Source organism: Pelophylax lessonae (genome assembly GCF_965119305.1).
Source record: "Pelophylax lessonae genome assembly, chromosome: 10".
Lineage (NCBI taxonomy): Eukaryota > Metazoa > Chordata > Amphibia > Anura > Ranidae > Pelophylax > Pelophylax lessonae.
The window spans coordinates 241,263,226-241,285,324 of record NC_138777.1 but is presented as its reverse complement, the minus strand read 5'-3'; the positions used below and the strand labels follow the sequence as shown (position 1 = coordinate 241,285,324).

General features: G+C 48.9%; 2 protein-coding genes across 2 annotated transcripts in view; both read left to right on the top strand.

The window, feature by feature from the left end:
* Positions 1-22,099, top strand: part of DYNC1LI2 (dynein cytoplasmic 1 light intermediate chain 2) — a 332,150-nt gene that overhangs the window by 25,760 nt on the left and 284,291 nt on the right. The gene's annotated exons all lie outside the window — the stretch shown is intronic.
* NAE1 (NEDD8 activating enzyme E1 subunit 1) overlaps positions 1,886-22,099 on the top strand; it is a 66,559-nt gene continuing 46,345 nt past the window's right edge. Inside the window, exons 1-4 of the mRNA XM_082269958.1 lie at positions 1,886-1,971; positions 6,645-6,748; positions 9,209-9,269; positions 21,588-21,618. Coding sequence (XP_082126084.1) covers positions 1,928-1,971; positions 6,645-6,748; positions 9,209-9,269; positions 21,588-21,618 — 240 coding nt within the window. The 5' untranslated portion in view covers positions 1,886-1,927. The remainder of the gene's footprint in view (positions 1,972-6,644; positions 6,749-9,208; positions 9,270-21,587; positions 21,619-22,099) is intronic.

Below are 22,099 nucleotides of genomic sequence, written 5' to 3'. Positions count from 1 at the left end.
CACCCAGTCCCGAGACCACAGACACCAGTGACACCCAGTCCCGAGACCACAGACACCAGTGACACCCAGTCCTGGACCACAGACACCAGTGACACCCAGTTCTGGAACCACAGACACCAGTGACACCCAGTCCCGGGACCACAGACACCAGTGACACCCAGTCACCAGTGACACCCAGTCCCGGGACCACAGACACCAGTGACACCCAGTCCCGAGACCACAGACACCAGTGACACCCAGTCCCGAGACCACAGACACCAGTGACACCCAGTCCCGGGACCACAGATACCAGTGACACCCAGCCCCGGGACCACAGATACCAGTGACACCCAGTCCCGGGACCACAGACACCAGTGACACCCAGTCCCGGGACCACAGACACCAGTGACACCCAGTCCCGAGACCACAGACACCAGTGACACCCAGTCCCGAGACCACAGACACCAGTGACACCCAGTCCCGAGACCACAGACACCAGTGACACCCAGTCCCGAGACCACAGACACCAGTGACACCCAGTCCCGAGACCACAGACACCAGTGACTCCCAGTTCCGGAACCACAGACACCAGTGACACCCAGTCCCGGGACCACAGACACCAGTGACACCCAGTCCCGGGACCACAGACACCAGTGACACCCAGTCCCGGGACCACAGACACCGGTGACACCCAGTCCCGGGACCACAGACACCAGTGACACCCAGTCCCGGGACCACAGACACCGGTGACACCCAGTCCCGAGACCACAGACACCAGTGACACCCAGTCCCGAGACCACAGACACCAGTGACACCCAGTCCCGAGACCACAGACACCAGTGACACCCAGTCCTGGACCACAGACACCAGTGACACCCAGTTCTGGAACCACAGACACCAGTGACACTCAGTCCCGGGACCACAGACACCAGTGACACCCAGTCCCGAGACCACAGACACCAGTGACACCCAGTCCCGAGACCACAGACACCAGTGACACCCAGTCCTGGACCACAGACACCAGTGACACCCAGTTCTGGAACCACAGACACCAGTGACACCCAGTCCCGGGACCACAGACACCAGTGACACCCAGTCACCAGTGACACCCAGTCCCGGGACCACAGACACCAGTGACACCCAGTCCCGAGACCACAGACACCAGTGACACCCAGTCCCGAGACCACAGACACCAGTGACACCCAGTCCCGAGACCACAGACACCAATGACACCCAGTCCTGGGGCCACAAACACCAGTGACACCCAGTCCCGGGACCACAGACACCAGTGACACCCAGTCCCGGGACCACAAACTGTCAGCGCCATAAAAATCCTGAACAATAATAATAACAATAATTATCTGTAATAAAATAAATCAGAATGAATGAATTTTGCCCCTTTATGTTTTTTCCCTACAGGACATTTATTTTTTCTTTTCTCTCTCTATTATTTTATGAATATTCTGTTTTTTTTTTTTTTTTTTTTTGTGAAAAGAAAAAAGAAAAATATTTGAAAACAAAAACAAAAAACAAACCAGAATCGGATATAAATAGATACAATGATTATAAAATCGGATATAAATAGATACAATGATTATAAAATCGGATATAAATAGATACAATGATTATAAAATCGGATATAAATAGATACAATGATTATAAAATCGGATATAAATAGATACAATGATTATAAAATATAATAATAGGAAATCTTTCCGCTATATACAGGCAGAGAACAATCTCTGGGGTGTTGGCGCCACCTGCCGGTAAAGTTCCAAGGCTGCAGGTGCGTTGATGCAGTTCTACCGCGCCATCTGCTGGTGAAAATGGATTATTGAACGTGGCCTGCTGCAGACGGCTCGGTGTAGGGTGGTGTGTTGGCGCCATCTTCTGGTGAAATGTGAGCACTGCACATCGGTTTCTGTTGGTTCACTTCCGGGTGAGGATCATGGCGAAGGTGGAGAAGGAGCAGAAATATGACAGACAGCTCAGGTATGGGGAGCAGTGCGGGGGGAGGGGAGAAGACTGGGCTGGGGGCTCATCACCATCTGTATTGTATAATGAATGCTCTGCAGAGATCATCTGATGGAGGAGAATGGTCTGCAGAGATCTGATGGAGGAGAATGGTCTGCAGAGATCTTCTGATGGAGGAGAATGGTCTGCAGAGATCATCTGATGGAGGACAATGGTCTGCAGAGATCTGATGGAGGAGAATGGTCTGCAGAGATCTTCTGATGGAGGAGAATGGTCTGCAGAGATCTTCTGATGGAGGAGAATGGTCTGCAGAGATCTGATGGAGGAGAATGGTCTGCAGAGATCTGATGGAGGAGAATGGTCTGCAGAGATCCTCTGATGGAGGAGAATGGTCTGCAGAGATCTTCTGATGGAGGAGAATGGTCTGCAGAGATCTTCTGATGGAGGACAACGGTCTGCAGAGATCTTCTGATGGAGGACAATGGTCTGCAGAGATCCTCTGATGGAGGAGAATGGTCTGCAGAGATCTTCTGATGGAGGACAATGGTCTGCAGAGATCTGATGGAGGAGAATGGTCTGCAGAGATCTTCTGATGGAGGAGAATGGTCTGCAGAGATCTGATGGAGGAGAATGGTCTGCAGAGATCCTCTGATGGAGGAGAATGGTCTGCAGAGATCTTCTGATGGAGGAGAATGGTCTGCAGAGATCTGATGGAGGAGAATGGTCTGCAGAGATCTTCTGATGGAGGAGAATGGTCTGCAGAGATCTGATGGAGGAGAATGGTCTGCAGAGATCTTCTGATGGAGGAGAATGGTCTGCAGAGATCTTCTGATGGAGGAGAATGCTCTGCAGAGATCTTCTGATGGAGGAGAATGGTCTGCAGAGATCTGATGGAGGAGAATGGTCTGCAGAGATCTTCTGATGGAGGAGAATGCTCTGCAGAGATCTTCTGATGGAGGAGAATGGTCTGCAGAGATCTGATGGAGGAGAATGGTCTGCAGAGATCTGATGGAGGACAATGGTCTGCAGAGATCTTCTGATGGAGGAGAATGGTCTGCAGAGATCTGATGGAGGAGAATGGTCTGCAGAGATCATCTGATGGAGGAGAATGGTCTGCAGAGATCATCTGATGGAGGACAATGGTCTGCAGAGATCATCTGATGGAGGAGAATGCTCTGCAGAGATCTTCTGATGGAGGAGAATGGTCTGCAGAGATCTTCTGATGGAGGAGAATGCTCTGCAGAGATCTTCTGATGGAGGAGAATGCTCTGCAGAGATCATCTGATGGAGGAGAATGGTCTGCAGAGATCTTCTGATGGAGGAGAATGGTCTGCAGAGATCTGATGGAGGAGAATGGTCTGCAGAGATCATCTGATGGAGGAGAATGGTCTGCAGAGATCATCTGATGGAGGACAATGGTCTGCAGAGATCTTCTGATGGAGGACAATGGTCTGCAGAGATCTGATGGAGGAGAATGGTCTGCAGAGATCTTCTGATGGAGGAGAATGGTCTGCAGAGATCTTCTGATGGAGGAGAATGGTCTGCAGAGATCATCTGATGGAGGAGAATGCTCTGCAGAGATCTGATGGAGGAGAATGCTCTGCAGAGATCATCTGATGGAGGACAATGGTCTGCAGAGATCATCTGATGGAGGACAATGGTCTGCAGAGATCTGATGGAGGACAATGGTCTGCAGAGATCATCTGATGGAGGAGAATGGTCTGCAGAGATCTTCTGATGGAGGAGAATGGTCTGCAGAGATCATCTGATGGAGGAGAATGCTCTGCAGAGATCTGATGGAGGAGAATGCTCTGCAGAGATCCTCTGATGGAGGAGAATGGTCTGCAGAGATCTGATGGAGGACAATGGTCTGCAGAGATCTGATGGAGGACAATGGTCTGCAGAGATCATCTGATGGAGGAGAATGCTCTGCAGAGATCATCTGATGGAGGAGAATGGTCTGCAGAGATCATCTGATGGAGGACAATGGTCTGCAGAGATCTTCTGATGGAGGACAATGGCCTGCAGAGATCTTCTGATGGAGGAGAATGGTCTGCAGAGATCTTCTGATGGAGGACAATAGTCTGCAGAGATCATCTGATGGAGGACAATGGTCTGCAGAGATCTTCTGATGGAGGAGAATGGTCTGCAGAGATCTTCTGATGGAGGACAATGGTCTGCAGAGATCTTCTGATGGAGGACAATGGCCTGGGGTCACTCTGATACAGTCAGGTCCATAAATATTGGGACATTGACACAATTCTAGTCTTTTTGGCTTTATACACCACCAAAAGTAATGGGACAATTGGCTGCTCAGCTGTTCCATGGCCAGGTGTGTGTTATTCCCTCATTATCCCATTTACAAGGAGCAGATAAAAGGTCCAGAGTTCATTTCAAGTGTGCTATTTGCATTTGGAATCTGTTGCTGTCAACTCAATATGAGATGCAAAGAGCTGTCACTATCAGTGAAGCCATCATTAGGCTGAAAAAACAAAACAAACCCATCAGAGAGATAGCAAAAACATTAGGTGTGGCCAAATCAACTGTTTGGAACATCCTTAAAAAGAAAGAACGCACCGGTGAGCTCAGCAACACCAAAAGACCCGGAAGACCACGGAAAACAACTGTGGTGGATGACCGAAGAATTCTTTCCCTGGTGAAGAAAACACCCTTCACAACAGTTGGCCAGATCAAGATCACTCTCCAGGAGGTAGGTGTATGTGTGCCAGATCAAGAACACTCTCCAGGAGGTAGGTGTATGTGTGTCAGATCAGGAACACTCTCCAGGAGGTAGGTGTATGCGTGTCAGATCAGGAACACTCTCCAGGAGGTAGGTGTATGTGTGTCAGATCAGGAACACTCTCCAGGAGGTAGGTGTATGTGTGTCAGATCAGGAACACTCTCCAGGAGGTAGGTGTATGTGTGTCAGATCAGGAACACTCTCCAGGAGGAAGGTGTGTCTGTGTTTCAAAGTCAACAATCAAGAGAAGACTTCACCAGAGTGAATACAGAGGGTTCACCACAAGATGTAAACCATTGGTGAGCCTCAAAAACAGGAAGGCCAGATTAGAGTTTGCCAAACAACATCTAAAAAAGCCTTCACAGTTCTGGAACATCCTATGGACAGATGAGACCAAGATCAACTTGTAGCAGAGTGATGGGAAGAGAAGAGTATGGAGAAGGAAAGGAACTGCTCATGATACAAAGCATACCACCTCATCAGTGAAGCATGGTGGTGGTAGTGTCATGGCGTGGGCATGTATGGCTGCCAATGGAACTGGTTCTCTTGTATTTATTGATGATGTGACTGCTGACAGAAGCAGCAGGATGAATTCTGAAGTGTTTCGGGGAATATTATCGGCTCATATTCAGCCAAATGCTTCAGAACTCATTGGACCTCGCTTCACAATAGCCAAGTCAATCACCTGACCTGAATCGGATTGAGCATGCATTTCACTTGCTGAAGACAAAACTGAAGGGAAAATTCCCCAAAAAACAAGCAGGAACTGAAGACAGTTGCAGTAGAGGCCTGGCAGAGCATCACCAGGGATGAAACCCAGCGTCTGGTGATGTCTATGCCTTCCAGACTTCAGCCTGTAATTGACTGCAAAGGATTTGCAACCAAGTATTAAAAAGTGAAAGTTTGATTTATGATTGTTAATCTGTCCCATTACTTTTGGTCCCTTAAAAAGTGGGAGGCACATCTACAAACTGTTGTAATTCCTACACCGTTCACCTGATTTGGATGTAAATTCCCTCAAATTAAAGCTGAAAGTCTGCAGTTAAAGCACATCTTGTTTGTTTCATTTCAAATCCATTGTGGTGGTGTATAGAGGGGGGAGGGGGTGTATAGAGCCAAAAATATTAGAATTGTCGATGTCCCAATATTTATGGACCTGACTGTAGATTGCAATGGTCTGGGGTCACTCTGATCTCCTCTGATGGAGGACAATGGTCTGGGGTCACTGTTATCTCCTCTGATGACAATGGTCTTTTATTTTTTCTTCCTGCCTACAGCCCCTACTACCAACTTTCTACCAGCTTCCGGAGATAGCAGCCTCCTCGTTGGGTGACGTTGTATCACATTTACTATTGCATGGGGTCTTTTCCCGGTTCTCCCAACCGGCCCCTGATGACGCAGCAGGGAACGGGAAGAGACAGCCGAGTCTTGAGAAAGTCAGAGAGCAAGATGGCGGAGTGAGGTCAGGAAAGAGCGGCGTATTACTACAGGACAGCGCTGGATGAGTGAGAACGATTATAGGGTTCACAACAGTATAACAAACCCTCAAACAAGGCGAGAGGAGAAAAATGTACAAAACTGGAGGGGAAGCTTTTCCTCTGCAAATTTCTTCTATACAGGGGACCAGATATCCTGTTATTGTAGACTTGTGTTGGGTTAGAAGGTGATTTGGGAATAGGAACTGTCTGTGATCCGAGTCTGCAGATTAATGTCCTGTTACCTCCAGGTCTTTGTACATCTCATGGGGAGTAGATTGAGGTCCCACTGATTATATACCCTCGCTGTACTCTGTATTTGTATATCATAGAGAAGAATAAAGCAGAGAACGCTCAGATGTTTACAACAACGCTGTCAGCGTTTACTTTCTACATGACAGCATGATTATTGATGCAGTGGGCGGGGTCAGCGTCTACCATCGACCATTGACCAATGGGTTCCATTTCTTTTCCAGGTTATGGGGTGACCACGGACAGGAAGCTCTGGAATCGGCTCACGTCTGTCTTATAAATGCTACGGCAACCGGCACCGAGATCCTAAAAAATTTAGTGCTGCCGGGTGAGTAAATCAATGTGGATGACGTTTACACTGATAAGACACTCCGCATCACAGACAACTGACATTTACACTGATAAGACACTCTGCATCACAGACAACTGACATTTACACTAATAAGACACTCCGCAACACAGACAACTGACATTTACACTAATAAGACACTCTGCATCACAGACAACTGACATTTACACCGATAAGACACTCTGCATCACAGACAACTGACATTTACACTGATAAGACACTCTGCATCACAGACAACTGACATTTACACTGATAATGCCCCGTACACACGTACCGATCGTCGTCTTACAAACGTCGGCGGACGAAAGATCTGCCGATTGTACGCGTGTTAGTATGGTGCCTCCGACAGCTGTCTGCGCACAATCCGCAGACAAGAGTCTTTCTTGCAAACATGAAAATTTTTGTCTGCGGACACCAGAACGGACGATTGTTCGCCTGTCAGTACAGAAATCAGCCGACAGACCGCAGATTTGCAAGACTGGGCATGCTCAGAAAATAAAAAACACAGGGAAAGTTAACCATTACATGACATCACTTCTGCAGTCAGCTGAAGTCTGCGGACAAAATTCTTGTGCTGTCCTTGTGCTGTCTTTGCACTTTTCAACAGACACCGACATCCCGGGGAGAAAAGACGAACGTTTGTATGACGAAGATCTGTGCGTGTGTACGGGGCTTAAGACACTCTGCATCACAGACAACTGACATTAATGCCCCGTACACACATGCAGATTATCTGCAGACTTTTGTCTGCAGACTTACCAAAACCATATGATATGAGGTCAAACCTAAACACTTTCAATTTGTATGCAATCTGGCAGGCCCTTGCACTACATAGAAAAGGTAAGTCTGCAGACAAAAGTCTGCAGATAATCTGCACGTGTGTATGGGGCATTACACTGATAAGACACTCCGCATCACAGACAACTGACATTTCCACCGATAAAGCCCCGTACACACACGCAGATCGTCGTCATACAAATGTTCGTCTTTTCTCCCCGGGATGTCGGTGTCTGTTGAAAAGTGCAAAGACAGCACAAGGACAGCACAAGAATTTTGTCCGCAGACTTCAGCTGACTGCAGAAGTGATGTCATGTAATGGTTAACTTTCCCTGTGTTTTTTATTTTCTGAGCATGCCCAGTCTTGCAAATCTGCGGTCTGTCGGCTGATTTCTGTACTGACAGGCGAACAATCGTCCGTTCTGGTGTCCGCAGACAAAAATTTTCATGTTTGCAAGAAAGACTTTTGTCCGCGGATTGTGCGCAGACAGCTGTCGGAGGCACCATACTAACACGCGTACAATCGGCAGATCTTTCGTCCGCCGACGTTTGTATGCCGACGATCGGTACGTGTGTACGGGGCTTTAGACACTCTGCATCACAGACAACTGACATTTGTTCAATAAATTACTTGTTTGTTCCTTTGTTACATGTCAGTGCTGTGGATCTGTGTGATGTGTGTTGGATATTTTGTAGTTGGGAGAATGTTGTCACCCTATAGGGGGAAGTGCCTGCTTGGGGAGCGCTATGTTGGGATCACCAGCTAATATTTTCTATAGAAAGTTACAGATTTAAAACTATGAAATTATCTTCTTATGATGAAGATTATCTGAGATTTCAGTGATTTGAGTTTTCATGTAACCTGATCAGCACTAACACTGCCGGAGCTTCCTGAGGTTTATCATCCAATAGAATTCCACTGCCCGGGATTCTGAGATCCCGAATATTGCTGAATATGCCAATATTATGCCCCCCCAGTGTCAATATTCTTCTATTCTGGGACCCCGGTGTCAGTGTTCTTCTTCTATCCTGGGACCCCCGGTGTTGGTATTCTTCTATCCTGGGACCCCCGGTGTTGGTATTCTTCTATCCTGGGACCCCCGGTGTTGGTATTCTTCTATTATGGGACCCCCAGTGTCAGTGTTGTTCTATTCTGGAACCTCTGGTGTCAGTGTTGTTCTATTCTGGGACCCCTGGTGTCAGTCATCTTCTATTCTGGGACCCCCGGTGTCAGTGTCCTTCTGTTCTGGGACCCCCCGTGTCAGTGTTCTTCTGATTCCTGGAATCCGGAGTTCGGTAATGTGAAGACGACGTCTGGTAAATATTTAGCAGAATTGGGAATTGTTTCTAATTGGCAGAAAGGTCATAAACAGCTGGGACTGTGATTGTGTAATTGGTGGTATAATTGTATTATCGCTGATCTGTGATGGATGACAATGGCGGCCATTTATATGATGATAGAAGTGGCAGTTTAATATGTTTGGGGATGAGTGTGATTAGCGTGTTATGTGTCTTCTTATCATATAATCACCCTCCAAGTGGAGGAATGTGACCATTAAATCTCATTATATGGAAGTGAGTCGGGTGATTGATGATCTTCATGTGATCTCATTATATGGAAGTGAGTCGATTGATTGATGATCTTCATGTGATCTCTTGCAGGGATCGGCTCCTTCACCATTGTGGACGGCAATGTGGTGAAAGGAGAAGATGTCGGGAACAAGTAAGTGATGTGAAGGAGAGATTTGTATAATAAGAAGTCATTTGATAAAAGAATAAAAGACTTTTAATTTGTAAATTGATCATCAGATGTACTGCGGAGATGATGAGAAGCTGAGCTGTAATAATTATGTCCCTGCAGACGTCCGCGCTGCACCCACTATAAAGTTTAACCCCCTCCATTCCACATTATTTTGGTGTCCCCAATGTGTCTGTGTGGAGAATAAGCCCCTCTGCCAATAAATCCATGCTCCCGATGTGCGGCAACACGGCCCCTCCTTCTCCCTGAATGTCTCTTCATTACATAAAATAAAGGCTGGGGGGGGGGCACTACAGATGCCGACCTTCTCTGTTCTACCTGGAAGGGCGCTCTCCGACCAACATTCTCCGAGGTCGGTGTCTGTACTGCTCAGTGTTAGAAGGACGAGTCCACAGAAACCTCTATGTGCTGGGGGGGGGGGGGGGGGGACTGGTAATGGATTGGGGGCTGAGGGGGGACCTGGTAATGGATTGGGGGCTGAGGGGGGACCTGGTAATGGATTGGGGGCTGAGGGGGAACTGGTAATGGATTGGGGGCTGAGGGGGAACTGGTAATGGATTGGGGGCTGAGGGGGACTGGTAATGGATTAGGGGCTGAGGGGGAACTGGTAATGGATTGGGGGCTGAGGGGGACTGGTAATGGATTAGGGGCTGAGGGGGAACTGGTAATGGATTGGGGGCTGAGGGGGAACTGGTAATGGATTGGGGGCTGAGGGGGACTGGTAATGGATTAGAGCTGAGGGGGACCTGGTAATGGATTGAGCGCTGAGGGGGACCTGGTAATGGATTGAGCGCTGAGGGGGACCTGGTAATGGATTGGGGCCTGAGGGGGGACTGGTAATGGATTGGGGGCTGAGGGGGGACTGGTAATGGATTGGGGGCTGAGGGGGGACTGGTAATGGATTGGGGGCTGAGGGGGACCTGGTAATGGATTGGGGGCTGAGGGGGGACTGGTAATGGATTGGGGGCTGAGGGGGGACTGGTAATGGATTGGGGGCTGAGGGGGACCTGGTAATGGATTGGGGGCTGAGGGGGGAACTGGTAATGGATTGGGGGCTGAGGGGGACCTGGTAATGGATTGGGAGGATGGTGACCGATTAATTGGACTCTCCATGTCTCCACTATTCTCCACAAAAGAAGAATTCCACTTTACACCGTGTGCAGAATTATTAGGCAGGTCAGTATATAATGGTGTATATAGAAGGCTATACAGTTGTGCTCATAAGTTTACACACCCTGGTAGAATTTATGATTTATTGGCCATTTTTCAGAGAATATGAATGATAACACAAAAACTTTTCTCTCACTCATGGTTGGTGTTTGGCTGAAGCCATTTATTATCAATCAGCTGTGTTTACTCTTTTTATATCATAATGACAACAGAAACTCCCCAAATCACCCTTATCAAAAGTTTACACCCCCCTGGTGATTTTGGCCTGATAACATGCACACAAGGTGACACAAAGGGGTTTGAATGGCTATTGAAGGTCCCCATCCTCCCCTGTGATCTGTGTGCGTGTATAAAAGGTCAATGAGTTTCTGGACTCCTGACAGACCCTTCCATCCTCCATCCAGTGCTGCACTGACAGACCCTTCCATCCTCCATCCAGTGCTGCACTGACGTTTCTGGATTCTGAGTCATGGGGAAAGCAGAAGAATTGTCTGTGGGATGTGCGGGAAAAAGTAGTTGAACTGTATATAAAACAGGAAAGGGAGATAAAAAGATATCCAAGGAATTGAGAATGGCAATCAGCAGAGTTCAAACTCTAACCAAGAAGTGGAAAATGAGGAGTTCTGGTGAAACCAAACCACGGTCAGGAAGACCAACTGTGGTTTCACCCACAACTGCCAGGAAAATTGTTTGGAATGCAAAGAAAAACCCAGAAATAACTTCAGGTGAAATCCAGGACTCTCGGAAAACATGAGGTGTGGCTGTGTGAGGAGGTACCAGAAGAAAGCCATTACTACGCAAATTTCACAAAGTATCCGCTTGCACCATGCCAAACAGCACAGAGACAGGCCTCAAACCTTCTACCACAAAGTATCCCGCTTACACTACACCAAACAGCACAGAGACAGGCCTCAAACCTTCTACCACAAAGTATCCCGCCTACACTACACCAAACAGTACAGAGACAGGCCTCAAACCTTCTACCACAAAGTATCCCGCTTACACTACACCAAACAGCACAGAGACAGGCCTCAAACCTTCTACCACAAAGTATCCCACCTACACTACACCAAACAGTACAGAGACAGGCCTCAAACCTTCTACCACAAAGTATCCCGCTTACACTACACCAAACAGCACAGAGACAGGCCTCAAACCTTCTACCACAAAGTATCCCGCTTATACTACACCAAACAGCACAGAGACAGGCCTCAAACCTCCTACCACAAAGTATCCCGCTTATACTACACCAAACAGCACAGAGACAGGCCTCAAACCTTCTACCACAAAGTATCCTGCTTACACTACACCAAACAGCACAGAGACAGGCCTCAAACCTTCTACCACAAAGTACCCCTCTTACACTACACCAAACAGCACAGAGACAGGCCTCAAACCTTCTGCCACAAATTATCCTGCTTACACTACACCAAACATCACAGAGACAGGCCTCAAACCTTCTACCACAAAGTATCCCACCTACACTACACCAAACAGCACAGAGACAGGCCTAAAACCTTCTACCACAAAGTATCCCACTTACACTACACCAAACAGCACAGAGACAGGCCTCAAACCTTCTACCACAAAGTATCCCGCTTACACTACGCCAAGCAGCACAGAGACAGGCCTCAAACCTTCTACCACAAAGTATCCCACCTACACTACACCAAACAGTACAGAGACAGGCCTCAAACCTTCTACCACAAAGTACCCCTCTTACACTACACCAAACAGCACAGAGACAGGCCTCAAACCTTCTACCACAAAGTATCCCACCTACACTACACCAAACAGTACAGAGACAGGCCTCAAACCTTCTACCACAAAGTCATTTGGAGTGAAAATTTAGCTTTTTGGCCACAACCATAAACGCTGCATTTGGGGAGGAGACAACAAGGCCTATGATAAAAGGTCCACCATTCCTACTGTGAAACACGGAGGTGGATCGCTGATGTTTTGGGGATGTGTGAGCTACAAAGGCACAGGAAATTTGGTCAGAATTGATGGTAAGATGAATGCAGTATGTTATCGAAAAATACTGGAGGAAAATTTGCATTCATCAGCCTAGAAGCTGCACATGGGACGTACTTGGACATTCCAACATGACAATGATCCTAAATACAAGGCCAAGTCCATCTGTTATTGGCTACAGCAGAATAAAGTGAAGGTTCTGGAGTGCCCATCTCAGTCTCCTGACCTCAATATCATTGAACCACTCTGGGGAGATCTGAAACGTGCCGTTCATGGAAGACAGCCCAAGAATTTCCAGGAACTGGAGGAAGAATGGGCAGCTTTACCATCTGAGAAGACAAAGAGCCTTGTGACGGTGTTCACCGTCACTGGGAGTGAGGGACAGATACTTGGGGGACACTGAGAGAATGGTTTGGATGGCTTCAGATGGGACAGTAATATTTGTCAGCAATAACTCTCAGGAAATGTATGAAGATGAATGGTTTGACTTTTCAGATTGCTAGAATATTGCAGGCGTGTCTTATAGACCCTTGCTAGATGGTGAGATGGGGTTTGTTATTGGTAAGTGCCTGTGTTCCATTGTTTTATCTGCCTTAAGATAAACTTATTATGGGATGTATATGTGTCTGTGGATTGGCTGCTAAGGGGGATTGTCCCACCTTGTATATCTCTTTGTGCATGTGTTTGAATAACGGAATTTTTGTAAAATCTTACCTGTAAAATTCCTTTCTCTGAGTCCTCCGACAGTCGCCGCCTCTCCATATTCGTCACAATGGTGTAATTGACCTTTGCTCCGTAGGAGTAGCTAGGCAACAGAATATGTCAATATTAAAGCTTTTAGCATATCCCACCCCCCAGGGGGTGGTCCCCTCAGTCAATACCCTCCTGCTTCCTGTATCCATACCTCAGTTTCAGTAGAATAACAGTAGGGTACATAACAAACCCCAAAAGAGGGGCGGGGGCGGCGACTGTCGGTGAACTCAGAGAAAGGAATTTTACAGGTAAGATTTTACAAAAATTCAGTTTTCTCTTACGTCCTCCGACAGTCACCGCCTCTCCATATTCGTCACAATGGGGACGTCCCAAAGCACTGCATACATGAGGGGTGGGAAACGCAGCCGCGCCTAAGGCAACGCCGGACCCACATCAGAGAAAGGAACCTTACCAAAGGAAGGAAACCAGCTGGGCAGCATGAAAAAACTTTGCTCAACAGGAGCAACAACCCAGGAAGAACAAATAACCCAGGGATAAAAACATCCCAAACAGCCAAGGGCCCAAAAACAAGGGACCCTAAGGTACTGCCGCACTAAGAACCTTGCGGCCAAAGGAAGCATCTGCCGATGCCTGAACATCCACTTTGTAGAACTTTGAGAAGGTGTGAACGGACGACCAAGTCGCCGCCTTACACACCTGGGCCACCGAGGCCCGATGATGACAGGCCCAAGACGCACTCAGCGATCTGGTAGAGTGTGCCTTCACAGGCATAGGGGGAACTTTTCCCTTCAAAGCATATGCCTGTTCAATAGTCTGTCTGATCCATTTGGCGATGGTAGAAGCCGACGCCGCCATGCCCTTCCGAGACCCCTCTGGAAGGACAAATAGAGAATCCGTTTTGCGAAAGGATTTTGTCGATGACAGGTAAACCCTGATCGCCCGAACAACATCCAAGGAGTGCAAATCCACCTCCTTCGGATGATTAGGCTTCGCGCAAAGCGAAGGCAAGACAATGTCCTCATTGAGGTGAAATTCCGAGATCCTCTTCGGAAGAAAAGAAGGGTTAGGTCGCAAGACCACCTTATCCAAGTGAATCACCAAATACGGAGACCTGCAGGACAAGGCCGCCAGCTCCGACACTCTGCGAGCCGAAGTGATCGCCACCAAAAAAGCGACCTTCTTGGACAACATGGGCAACGAGATCTCCCTGATCTTTTCAAAAGGAGCATTTTGCAACACGGACAGAACGAGGTTCAAGTCCCATGGAGGCAAAGGCTCCGTTCTAGGAGGGACCAGGTGTCGCACCCCTTGAACAAAGGTGCTAACCAAAGAGTTAGACGCCACAGGACGTTGAAAAAGAACGGCCATCGCAGAAATCTGACCCTTAATCGTGGCCAACGCCAAACGCTGGTCCACACCCGTTTGAAGGAAAGACAACACCCTAGACACCGAGTATGAGCGAGGGGAAAACCCCCTGGACTCACTCCGGGCAAAATAGGCCTTCCAAGTACGGTAGTAAACCTTCCCCGAGGAGGTCTTTCTAGCATTCATCAAAGTGTGAATGACCTCAGGGGAGAGACCCCTATCCCTCAGGACCTCGGTTTCAACAGCCAGGCCGTCAAAGCCAGCGACTGTAAAGCAGGATGGAATACCGGTCCTTGAGACAGAAGATCTTCTCGAAGAGGCAGACGCCATGGAGCGTCGACCGCCAGATTCACGAGGTCTGCGTACCAAGACCGACGAGGCCAGTCTGGCGCCACCAGAATCACCGTGATCGGTTCAGAGGACAACCTGCGAAGGAACCTGGATAGCAGCTGAATCCGTGGGAATGCATACATCAGGCGATATTGATGCCACGGAGCCACCAACGCGTCCGACGCGTCTGCCCGAGGATCGCGCGTCCTTGCCACGAACCTTCCCACCTTGTTGTTCAGACGAGACGCGAACAGGTCCACATCCAGAAGACCCCACTTCGCGCACAACATCTGGAAGACATCCGGGTGGAGTGACCATTCCCCCTGGTCCAGGGTCTGGCGACTCAGATAATCCGCCTGCCAGTTCTCCACCCCCGGAATGTGAACTGCCGATATCGCCGGGACGTGCGTCTCGGCCCAAGATAGAATGTCGGCCACCTCCCGAGCCGCTCGGGCACTCCTGGTGCCCCCTTGGTGGTTGATGTAGGCCACCGCTGTGGCATTGTCCGTCTGCACCCCGAACCAGACGGCCCTGAAGCCTGTCCGTCCAACGCCGAAGGCAGAGATTTATCGCCCGCAATTCCAGAATGTTGATCGGAAGGGAGGATTCCCCCTCCGACCAAGTACCCTGGGCGGAAAGAACGCCCAGAACACCACCCCAGCCCGACAGGCTGGCATCCCTGGTGATCACCGTCCACGAAAGAGGGCAAAAAGACTTTCCCCCCGACACCGCCGGGGATTGTAGCCACCACAGAAGATCCCTTCTGGTGCGAGGACTCAACGAGATCTGAAGATCCAGAGATTGAGGTCGCCCGTCCCACCTGGACAGGATCTCCGCTTGGAGACCCCTCGTGTGAAACTGTGCAAAGGGAATCGCCTCGAAGGCCGAGACCATCAATCCCAGACACCGCATGCTCGTCCGGAGGGACGAGCACGGAACGTCCCTGAGGGACCTGACTTCTTCCTGAAGTGTCCTGAGCTTGTCTTCCGGCAGGAAGACCTTCGCCTGAACAGAGTCCCAGAATCATTCCCAGGTAGGGAAGACAAACCGACGGACACAGCGTCGATTTTTGAAAGTTTATCGTCCAACCAAACTCCTGTAGAGTTTGCATCGTGACGGACAGGTCTTTCACCAGACCCTGACTGGTCGCAGACCGAACCAGAATGTCGTCCAGATACCCCAGGACCGAGATGCCCTGGGCCCTCAATAAGGCCAGAACCGGTGCATGCACCTTGGTGAACACCCGCGGAGCCGAAGCGAGACCAAAAGGAAGCGCCACGAATTGGAAATGATCCTCCGCAATGGCGAATCGAAGGTACCTCTGGTGACCCTCGAAAATGGGGATGTGAAGGTACGCATCCTTCAAATCGATGGACGCCATGAATTCTCCCGGAACTAGAGCAGCCACCACCGAGCGCAGGGATTCCATATGGAACTTGCGAACCCGCACAAAGCGGTTCAGAGCTTTCAAGTCCAGAATCGGACGTACTTTGCCCTCCTTTCTGGGCACAGTGAACAGATTGGAGTAAAACCCCCGAAATCTGTCCCGATGAGGCACCGGAACCACCACTCCCTGAGCCCGCAGGTCCCGCACCGCCAGGTGCAGATCCCGCAAACGCTCCGGAGACAGTTGAAGATTTGAGGGGAAAAAATCTGCTCGCCGGCCGAGAGAGAAACTCGATCTTGTAACCGGACCGAACGATCTCCTGAACCCACCTGTCCCGAACGCGGGCCAGCCAGGGTTGAAGAAAACCGAGCAAACGTCCCCCCACCCCAGAACTGGGTGAGGGCGCCCCTTCAGGCCGCATTGTTATGGGCAGCGGATCCGGACTGGCCGGACTTCTGCTTACCTGCCCATGGCTTCTTTTGGGAGCCTTGGCCTTTGAAGGGTTTGCCCTTATAGTGCGACCGAAAGGCACGAAAGGACCCCTGAGTGGGTCTAAACGAAGCATGCTTCTTACCTTGAGCAACCTTAGCCTTGTGGGACTGGGGCAAGAGCGTGCTCTTACCCCCAGTGATCCCCTTTATCAGCGTATCCAAGGATTCGCCAAAAAGGCGAGATCCCGTATAAGGCAGATTAGCCAGAGTTTTGCGAGAACATTGGTCCACAGACCAACATTTCAGCCAAATCAAGCGGCGTGACAACGCTGCCACGCTGTGCACACGTGCAGCCAAAGGGACTAAATCTAAGTCCGCATCACACAAATACATGACACCCTGATGAATTTGATCTACCATAGCCAACGTTGTCGGCGGGGCAGAATCAGCCACCAGGATGCGCCTGAGCACCTGCGTCCAATCCGCGACAGCCTGAGCTGCCATAAGGGAAGCAAAAATAGCTTTTAGCATGGAACCGGTAACCGAGTAAGTATGGCGGGCAAGAGACTCCAGCCTCCTGTCCGTGGGATCCCGGAACACTGGGGTATCCTCCGCCGGAATCGCAGTAGATTTATTCAAAACCGCCACCGCGTGATCCACCGGAGGCGGCACACACCAACGTTCATCAGTGGCGGGTGTGAAGAGATAACGCAGCTTGAACCTACTAGGTACAGCAAAAGGCTTCTTTATATTGCGCCATTGTTCACTAACAGCGCGCTGAAAATCCTCCGTGCAAGGAAAAACCTGCGATGATTTGCGTCTCCGCTGCATCCCATAAGAGGCCAGGACGGCAGGAGGACATGGTTCATCCTGCAAATGCAGTGTTTGTTTGATAGAAGCAACCAATTCATCCATGATTGCAAGCTCTGCAGACGAGCCATGGGGAGAATCATCAACCCCTTCAACCTCTGCCTCCCCTTCCGACCCTACAAGGGCCAGGGATGAACGGGACCCCGATAAGGGGACCCCAGCCATAGCAGCCCCATCACCATCGCCCTCTGAATCAGAGGAAATTGAAACTCTGGGCCGTTTAGTGGATTGAGCAGCCACAAGCATCTGCACCTGAGCAGCTAGGTTAGCCACAATGGTAGCCAAATCGCCCCCTTCGGGGGAAGCAGCAGACCCTTGGCCCCCCACTAAAGTGGGAGGAAATTTGCTTTCCTGAGAATCCATGCCCCAAAAGTTTGCAGGAAAAAAAGGGGTACTGTCCCTTTAAGAGCGCGGCAGCGCAGCCCACCGCACACACACAACACACTGACCCCCACAGGGAGAAGTACAACAAACTCAGGCAATGAATACAGGAATAAGGAAGATAAACCTGGAGAGATCCCTCAGGCTGCTGCATCGATCGCTGGTCTCAGGGCAAAGGAAGTGATGTAATACAGACCGATCCTATAAAGCCTATGGAAGGCTCCACAAACATGGCCGCCGGTGGGGGACTGCAAAGGCAGAGCATGCAGCGCTGACATGCGGTCTGAGCGATCGCCGCCAAAAGCGCCGCTCTCCTTACACAGAAATGCCAGCATATGCTACTAATAAAAAAATTGCGGACCGCAGCAGCGGCCGCCGCAAGTATGCATAACATGTGTCACACCATGTCCCACAGCATACAGCCTGTCACACATAGAAAATACACCTCTTGCAACACAGCACAGTGTAGGATGGCCCCCCTCCTTGCAGCCCACAGAAGCAGCAAACCAGACAGGGAGCCCAATAGTGTGTACAGAATGCAGGGTTACACAGTCCCAGACTGACACCCACTAAACAGACAGGTCCCCACACAGAGTACACTTACCTTCCGAATGGCGTGGGGAGCCCGCACAAGCGAACAAGCCGCTGCACAGAGGACAGGGAGAGTCGCAGCCAGGACGCAGCAGAACTGCGGTGCGAAACCGCATGGCGTCCAGTGAGGTAGCCACCTCACCGCAGCATCCCTGCAGCGAACAGGGATGGGTCGTTCATACATGCCAGGAAAAAACCTGACTGAACGCTCGATGGCAGGCTGGGAAGCCACTGGCCCACAACCTGCGACCAGGGGGGCCAGCCCGAGACCCAGCCCGCACGATCCTCTTCATCAGAAGAACTAATGCTGAAAAAATAAACAGCTAAGTAAAGATAGAGAAAAACACTCAAATAAAATCAAAAAGAAGATAAAGGCTGAGACAAAACAGCCCCAGCACAGAAACAGCCAGCTAACTCCTGATAGCTAGACAATGAAACTGAGGTATGGATACAGGAAGCAGGAGGGTATTGACTGAGGGGACCACCCCCTGGGGGTGGGATATGCTAAAAGCTTTAATATTGACATATTCTGTTGCCTAGCTACTCCTACGGAGCAAAGGTCAATTACCCCATTGTGACGAATATGGAGAGGCGGCGACTGTCGGAGGACGTAAGAGAAAAACAGTTTGAGTTCTTCTTCACCCTCAATCTAGAGTGCTGTCTCTTATTGGGGGAATCTGCTACAAGGGATTGCTATGCTCTTCATACTCCCTTGGATAATCACTAAGCTCTAGTAAGAGTTTGTTCCTGCTGCACTCTCTGGGGAAAGAGAGGTTCACCCACAGGAACCTGGAGCCTTGTCGTAGGTCCAGGGTGGGTAGGAGACGGCGAGACCCTAACCAAGCTGCGGCGGTTCGTGGGGTCTGAGGTGGTTATGGTGTCTGGTGGAGTGCTTGGAGCCCTTGGGAAGCACTAGGAGCTTCTGTCAACGGAGGTACCCGGTCGGGGTGCCGGTTGATCCGTTACAAGCCTCATCCACAAATACCACAAAAGGCTTCAAGCTGTCATTGATGTTAAAGGGGGCAATACACGGTATTAAGAACTGGGGGGTATAAACTTTTGATCAGGGTGATTTGGGGAGTTTCTGTTGTTATGATTTAAAAATAGTAAAGACAGCTGATTGATAATAAATGGCTTCAGCCAATCACCAACCATGAGTGAGAGAAAAGTTCTTCTGTTATCATTCATATTCTCTGAAAAATGGCCAAGAAATCATGAATTCTTCCAGGGGGTGTAAACTTATGAACACAACTGTATAGGGGTGTATATAGGAGAGTGTGTGTGTGTGTATGTGTGTGTGTATATATATATATATATATATATATATATATACACACTGTGTGCTCGAATATTAGGCAAGCCAGTACTTTTACCAAATTATACTTTTCATGCACACTGTCTAAGCTGTATAAACTTGATTGCGTATTGGATTGAAGCAAATCAGGTGATTGGTATTTGTGTAATGGGGGGGGGGTGTGGCCTAAGGAGATCAACACCCTATATCAAGGTGTGCATAATTATTAGGCAGCTTCCCTTCCTCAGAAAAGTCAGAAATTGTAAACGTCGTTCAGAGGGATGCAGCACTCTGGAAATTGCTAATATATTGGGGTGTGATCACAGAACCGCCAGGGTCACAAGAAACGTATTGACAAAAAAAAAAAGACACAAATTAACTGCCAAAGATTTGAGCAGAATCAAACGTGAAGCTACCAGGAAGCCGTTCTCCTCCAACGCTGTCAAATTCCAGAACTGCAACCTTCCCTGAGTGGCCAGAAGTAGAAGGAGTTCAGTGCTCAGAGAAAGAGGCCAAGGAAACCGACCAATTACAGAACAAGACACAAGACTGGACCAAGAAATATCTGAAGACCGGTTTATGGACTGATGAGATGAGAGTGACTCTTGACGGGAGCCGATGGATGGGCCTGTTCCTGGATCAGTAATGGACACAGAGCTCCAGCAAGGTGGAGGAGGAGGGGTACAGGTATGGGCCGGTAGTAATAAAGATGAGCTAGTTGGACCTTTTTGGGTTGAAGATGAACTCAAAATCAACTCCCAAACCTACTGCCAGTTTTTAGGCCTCTTGCACACGATACTCCTGTTTGGGCATCTTGCGGCTTAAAAATGCTCAGTACAGCTTTTTGAGCTAAAATACAGCCCATTAATTGTAATGTGCCTATGCACACAGGCGCTTAAACAAGCGCTGTGTATTCTTCAGTAAGAACAAAATAGAAAAATCTGCATTTTTGGTCAGTAATTTAAGCCTCAATACTCGCGAATACACGCGAATACTCTTAAATACTCGCAAATACATACAAGAAAAAAGGTCTGGAAAAAAGGAGATGCTCAAACAGGAGTATCGTGTGCAAGAGGCCTTAGAAGACACTTTATCTTCAAGCAGTGATAGAGGAAAAAGTCCCATCTTTCAAGAAGACCAGCATATGTATGCAGGAAAATTCTCCATCGCACGCATGGCGAGCCAGTAAAGGCCTTACAGATTAAAGGATAATGACTCGGCCCCCTTCCTCACCTGACCTAAACCCTACTGAGAACTTCTGGGCTCTTCTTAAATGGGAGATTTATGATGAAGGAAAACAATACACTTTTCTGAACAGTGTCTGGGAGGCTGTGGTTGCTGCTGCACAAAAAGTTGATCATCAACAGATCAAGAAACTGACAGAGTCCGTGACTGGAAGGCTTATCGGGTATTGGAAAGACGGGGGGGCATACTGATTTCTGAATATATGATAGGAGGGGGGCCATATTGGTCACTGATTATATAAATAGAAGGGGGGGCATATTGGTCACTGATTATATAAATAGAAGGGGGGCCATATTGGTCACTGATTATATAAATAGAAGGGGGGCATATTGGTCACTGATTATATAAATAGAAGGGGGGCTATATTGGTTATTGATTATATAAAAAGAAACGGTGGAGCTTGGATTTCAGTTGCGGAAATGAATAGGAGACCGCTCGCTGCCATCATCCTGAGATGGAAAAACTGTTTCTGATGGATTGACCCTTTTATGGAAATTTCTAAACTAATTTGATTTTGTTTCTCTCCGTAGTTTTTTCCTCACCAGAAGTCGTATCGGGAAGGTAAGCTGAAGTTCCTTCATTTTATTGGTAGCGGTGATTTCGGTGAGATAGCTCCACCTCCTCAGTGTAAATGTGAAAGCTGACAACAGAGCAGTGAGATCACCTGCGGCCTTCCATCCATCGCCCATTCACCCGCAGCGGCTGTATGTTTACACCAAGAAGCCGGAGCTTTGCATTGAAATCCCGGAGGAAATGGGAATCGCGCTCAAGCCTGGGGAATGGGGAGGCGGCATATAGTGGCCCCACCTCATACTTTTATAGTATGTTTGTCACATGGTGCTGATTGCGTCTGTATCAGATTTGCAGCAGCATGAGATTTCTGGTGGTTTTGGTTGGAGGATATCGGCATTCATTCACACTGACCAGCCCAGCGATGGCCAATGGATGTCTTGGTTGGAGGATACTGATTGTATCTCCGTTCCTTAGTACATTCCATCCTTAATTAAAGTGAACTTGTCGGCACCCAAATGGTATTGATGGT